Genomic DNA, 6,286 nt, shown 5'->3' with positions numbered 1-6,286 from the left:
ATCGATATTGAATTCAATATATGCCGGCTTCATCTCCTTTTGCTTTCCGTAAGTCGTTTCAACCTCGAATCAAAACTACAAGATTGGGGAATTTTTGTTTTGTCTGTTCAATGTTTCTTCTTTGAATCGTTTACTGCCACCTATTGTAACATCATCGTTTCATCCAGGTATAGTGTTTACCTATTTTCTTTTATTTGTTGAATCAAATTGTCAAAAAAATACAGCCTCCTGCTAATTTGAAGAACACGAAGATGCCTTGTACTGGGGTGACGAATCTGTAAATTTGTGCTCCAATCATCGATATATATATACCACGTCCTTTCTCAGGGATAGCTGGGGTGAAGTTTTCATCTATCGGTTGTATAAGATATGTGGGATTTCAAATTTTCATGTCGCTAGCTTGGACTTTTCTTTGGTCCATCACATGTTCGATGAAATGCTTAAGAGAATAATATTGGCCTCAACCTGATCACAATGAATCCAATTTTAAGTCTTGACTTGAGGTATATCCACATGGTGGAAACTAGAAAAGTGAACGTGGTGTACTGCGTTCAAACATTTCCCCAGCTAAACACTTCCTACCTACTATCCTTCTCTGTTGATTGCAGCTCACATTTGGGGTTTTCATTAAAATTAGTTTTCCCAGTATCATCTGTTATTCAGATTGACTTTTTATTTGATGGGTCTTATTGTAGAGTCAACTCAGGGGCTATTTTGAAGGATATTGAATTCAATATATATCGGCTTCGTCTCCTTTTTCCATACTGAAGTAATCGAATTTATTCTCAGCTTGCCAACTGTTTCTTCTTTCATTTGTTTATTACCACATGTTGTAACGACAACACTTCATCGAGGTATAGTGTTCAACTATATTCTTTTTTTTCTTGAATCAAATTGTAAAAAACAACCCTAACCTCCTTCTAATTTGAAGAACATGAAGATGTCTTATGTATGGTCATGGATTTATTACAGGTGTGAAATTATACAGGTTGAAATTGTATCCTTCTTGATTTATCAATCAGTTTCTATATCTCCTTCTTCTCCTCTTTCTCATGAAGGTACTCATTTAATTTACATTTTTTCATTTTGAACTTTTGAATTTTACTTAAGAGTTGGATTTGTGTATTGCTTTGTGACCGACAATATACAATAATTATTTGTACTAAATAGATGAGTTTTGGGTTGCTTTTTTTTTCAGTTTAATTTACTTTCATAATCACCTATTTCAATTAAATTTATTTATTTTTGTCTATATACTTTAATATTTTTTCCAATTTTTGGTACCAAATAAATTTGGCCTTTATTTTTATTTTACCTATTTTCTTTGCTTAGTTCCTCCAATAAAGAGAACTGTGCCGGCAGTTTTAACATATATGTCGATATAGTTTATTTTTTTCCAATTTTCGGTCCGATTGATGCCTCTTTTTGTGGTCCTTTTTTTTCAATTTTCTCTTTAATCAATTTATTTTATTTATCATCCTTACTTTTCTTTTATTCTTACGTAATAAATTTTGGCTTTATTTTTATTTTACCTGGTGTTTATCCCAAACAATTTTCTTCCCCCACAAGTAATTTTGGATATTTGTACTTACACCGCCTTTACTCATGCTACGTGTTGCCGCTGTATGTTGTATAGGGTATGGTCCAATTAAAGTAACCGGTTTATCTTTTTGCCCAATTAAATCAATTGGTATTCATTGTTTTAGATATTTATTTATTTGTTGGTTTTTTTTTACTTTTCACATTACGAGAGCTTCCTTTCATATTCTTCTTAGATCTGCGTACTTATTCTGAGGGTTTATAAGGGTTCGAATTACTTGTGCAGTTTTTTACACATGCTGATTAGGTGGACCTAAGGTAAGAAGTATTATTATGTTTCTTCTTTTACCCTGATTTCAAATGGTTTCGTTATTATTTTTACAAAGAATGGTATCTGATTTGCTAAAGGTCTATACAAATTTCTTATTCTAATGGGTTATGCTATTTTTTTGGTTAGTAATATTTGCTTTGTTGCTTATATTCTCCTTAAAATTTTCATTTTTTTTCTTGTAGATTATCGTCTTCAGGCTTATCTTATGATCAGGTGTTGCCTTCTTTTCATCTGAAATGTCTTCAAATATGTTATTATTAGTTATAGATGATGACTGTTTAGTTTCTTATTGCATATCTATATTCATCTGTTCTTTCTCATTGAAAAGGTTGATAAATCTATCATGAAGGATGTTCAGCCTTCTTTGGATTTTGAGGATAGGAAAGCTTATAGGAAGCGTGCTATTTTAAGATGGAAACAGCAAAGAGTTGAACGGAAAAAAAAATTACATAAGGAAATCTATTTCAAAGCAAGAAAATCGTAAAAATAAGCATAATATTGCTGGTCATGCAACAGGTAGAGCTCTATTAAAGTTCGTTCCTGTTGTTGCTGATATCTTACCTTACGTTCCTGACTGTCATCATTGTGGTGCTTTAAAGTTCTATTCAGAAACATCGGGTTTTTGCTGTTTAGATGGCAGTGTTGTCTTGTATAGTAATCATCTTCCAATAGTCATGATTGAACTTCTAACTTCAGACTGTCACGAAGCAAAGGTTTTTAGAACATATATTAGAACATATAATAACCATTTCGCTTTTACATCCTTAGGTGTTACATCTAATCCTAATTTCAATAAGAGAGACAGTGGGATTTATACTTTTAGAGTTCAAGGTCAGATGTATCATTTTACAAATGGTTTATACTCTGAGAATGACCGGCATAAAAATCTGCAATTATATATTCATGATACTGAACATGAGATCCAAAATAGGTTAATGGTTTGTCCACTGATATGTGAAACTCTGGTTCAGAAGTGTATAAAATATCTTCAACATAATCCATACGCTTATTTTTTCCGCAGTTTGAAGAATATTGGAGACTTGGATACTTATAAGATTGTTCTTAAAACTGTTGTTGTTCAAGACCAAAGAGTCTATAATAAACCCGATGTGTCACAGGTTGCTGCAATTTGGGTAGACGGTAAAGATAATGGGGAGTGTGGTCCAAGATATATCCGAGTTACAACCCATGAAGCTGACTCTAGAAATATAAAGTATTTTTATGGCTGTTATGATCCTCTGCAGTATCCTTTAATGTTTCCTTTAGGAGAACTAGGCTGGCATCAAGGTATTTTAAAAAAAAAAATAAAACAACCCCAGTTAGAAAGCAGGGTTTGCATTCGGCTGCAGAAAACCTTATTGCTCCTGGTAGTATAGTGCGTGCGGATGACTTATTAAAGATGGAAGAAACTGGTAACATACTTACTTTTTCTATTTTTATATTTTTTTGGGCTAACTTTATTGTGCTTTACTTCTTTTCTCTTTTTATACAGTGCTTGGAAGAAAAGCAGATAACCCCAGGGTTGTATCTGTTAGAGAGTATTATGCTTATAAGCTTCAGATAAGGCATAATGACACAACTTTTTTACTCTATTTTGGTAGATTACTACAACAATATATAGTTGACAGCTAAGTTAAATTAGAAACGCAAAGACTAGATTTTTTTAGGACACAGCAGGAAGAAATAAGACAAGAATTCTTGCAAGGAGTTGTGGATGCAATGGCAAAAGGGGAAACAGATGGTTCTGCTATTGGTAGAAGAATAGTATTACCTTCTAATTTTGTTGGTGGCCCTAGAAACATGAGACAAAAATATGTAGATGCAATGGCCTTGGTACAAAAGTTCCGTAAGCCTGATATTTTTTTAACTATCACATGCAATCCTAATTGGCCTGAAATAAAAGAAAATCTTAAACCATATGAAGAAGGCCAAAATAGAGCTGATTTGATTGTTAGAGTTTTTCATGCTAAAGTAGAACAACTTACACATGAACTTTTCAAGAATAACATTTTCGGCGAAATTTGTGCTTACACTTACGTTATAGAATTCCAGAAAAGAGGACTTCCACATGCACATTTTTTGCTTATCTTAGAAAGTAACTGTAAAATGCATACACCTGAAGACTTTGACAAAATTGTTTCTGCAGAAATACCATCACAAAGTGCAAATCCTCATTTGTTTAGGATGGTTGTTCAACATATGATTCATGGTCCATGTGGCTCTTTAAATCCTTTTAACGTATGTATGAAAAAGAAGGGTTCTTGTAAAAATCTTTACCCAAAAGACTTTTCTTCTCACACTATTCAGACAGACGATGCATATCCTATATATCGTAGACGTAACGATGGGTCTGAAGTGAAAGTCAGAGGTGCTATTCTTAATAATAAATGGGTTGTTCCGTATAATGCCTATTTGCTTTGTAAATTTAACTGTCACATTAATATAGAAATTTGTTCATCAATAAAGGTTGTGAAGTATATATATAAGTATATTTGTAAAGGTTCTGACAAGATAAGCTTTAATATTTCTCCAGTTACAAACTCTGTCCTTATAAATGAGATTAATGAGTATCAATCAGGTCGATGGGTCTCTCCTCCTGAAGGTGCATGGAGAATTTTTAAATTTCCTTTGGGTGAAATGAAACCAGCTGTTATTCATTTGCCCTTGCATTTAGAAAACTATCAGCCTTTGACATTCAAACGTAAATCAACTTTGGTTAATATTCTGAGTAACTCTGGTAAAAGAAAAACTATGTTGACTGAATTTTTTGTTGAAAATGATACAGGAATTTTAGCAAAAAAGCTTAAGCTCACATACAATCAGTTTCCTGATCATTTTGTTTGGAAGGGGGATAAAAATATGTGGTCACCCCGGCAAATAGGTGACTCAATTGGTCGTATTGTGATTGCCCATCCAACCGAAGGCAAAAGGTATTATCTTAGAATTCTTTTGTCTAGAGTTCGCTGTCTAAAATCGTTTGCTGATTTAAAAATGATTAACGGGGTAACTGTTGCTACCTTTAGAGAATCTGCTTTGTTACGTGGTTATTTACTTAACGATGCTACTCAACAAGTATGTATGCAAGAAGCTTCTACTTTTCATATGCCATATGAGTTGAGAAGGCTTTTTGCTTCACTTTTGGTTTTTACCTGTCCAAATAGTCCGCGCAAGTTGTGGTTATTATTTGAAGATGCAATGATGGAAGACATTTTACGCCACCACAAAGAGACACGCAAAGAATCTTATGCCCGTGCATTTAAAGAGATTGATTGTTTTCTGCAGTCAATGGGAAGACGTCTTCACCAGTTTGATGTTCTACCCCAAAATTCATTTGATCGTTTAATGGAAGACGACACTAGAGAGATTAAAACTAGAAAAAAGTATTGTTGTTTCCGCTGAAGATTTGGCTGCAATATATACTCTTAATAGAGAACAGAAGGTTGCTTTTGAAATGATAATGGATGCAGTTAGCTGTAATAAACCTGCTTGTTTCTTTATCGATGGTCCAGGTGGCACTGGCAAAACATTCTTATACAGAGCTTTATTGGCTAAATTTAGATCTAAAGGTCATGTTGCTTTGGCTACAGCTATATCAGGTATTACAGCATCGTTATTGCCCGGTGGCAGAACAGCCCATTCACGTTTTAAAATACCTTTGGATGCGGCTGAAGGGTTTGTATGTAATGTTAGTAAACAAAGCTCTTTAGCAGTGTTGATTAGGATTTGTAAGTTGATTATATGGGATGAGGCTCCAACAGCAAAGAAATCTGCAATTGAATCCTTCGATAGTCTACGTAGAGATATAATGGACTGTTCAGCTACTTTTGGTGGTAAAGTTGCTGTTCTTGGTGGTGATTTTAGACAAACTCTTCCTGTTGTTAGGCTAGGAAGTAAAACACAAACTATTTCTGCTTGTTTAACTAATTCTTATTTATGGCAATCTCTTACCCATTTGCAGCTAACAGAAAACATGCGAGCTCTATTGGATCCTTTTTTTCAAGTTTCCTTTTGGCACTTGGTAATGGTGTAGGAACTCTTACAGACGATGCAGTTGTTTCTCTGCCATCATCAATGCTCATTCAGGGTTGTAATGATGTTAACGGTTTGGAAGCTCTTATGAAATATGTTTATCCTAACATTTTTGTTACTCCTGCCACTTTCTCTCCCACTTGTAATCGTGCTGTTCTAACAACTAAAAATACTTTTGTAGATGAGATTAATGATACTTTGATATACAAGTTGCCTGGAGAAGAGATTGAATATTTTAGTCTTGATGAGACTATTGATCCAAATGATCAGGCCCAGTATGAGGATTTACTTCATTCCTTAACACCAAATGGTATGCCACCTCATAAACTTGTTCTTAAGTATAATGCTCCAATTATTTTGTTGAGGAACATGAACCCGTTTGAAGGT

General features: G+C 33.9%; 1 protein-coding gene across 1 annotated transcript; it reads left to right on the top strand.

Moving 5' to 3' along the window:
* The first annotated feature begins 474 nt into the window (after positions 1–474).
* LOC145165000 (uncharacterized) lies at positions 475–5,269 on the top strand. Its single transcript, XM_079083641.1, has 7 exons — positions 475–503; positions 2,053–2,083; positions 2,199–2,350; positions 2,892–3,010; positions 3,115–3,282; positions 3,363–3,435; positions 3,538–5,269. Exons 1-7 carry the CDS (start codon positions 475–477, stop codon positions 5,267–5,269), a joined length of 2,304 nt encoding a protein of 767 aa, XP_078939767.1.
* Positions 5,270–6,286: the final 1,017 nt, after the last annotated feature.

Source organism: Lactuca virosa, chromosome 3 (assembly GCF_052849685.1).
Source record: "Lactuca virosa cultivar CGN04683 chromosome 3, Lactuca_virosa_CGN04683_v6, whole genome shotgun sequence".
In the NCBI taxonomy this organism is placed as follows: domain Eukaryota; kingdom Viridiplantae; phylum Streptophyta; class Magnoliopsida; order Asterales; family Asteraceae; genus Lactuca; species Lactuca virosa.
The sequence above is the reverse complement of the archived record's forward strand: the minus strand, read 5'-3'. Positions and strand labels throughout refer to the sequence as shown.

Bases quoted from the DNA above. Each gene is read 5' to 3' on its own strand.
- LOC145165000 (XM_079083641.1), top strand. From the start codon at position 475: ATGAATCCAATTTTAAGTCTTGACTTGAG. The intron at 3,011-3,114 runs GTAAAGATAATG...GATCCTCTGCAG, and splicing joins TGCTGCAATTTGGGTAGACG to TATCCTTTAATGTTTCCTTT. The intron at 3,283-3,362 runs GTAACATACTTA...CTTTTTATACAG, and splicing joins ATTAAAGATGGAAGAAACTG to TGCTTGGAAGAAAAGCAGAT.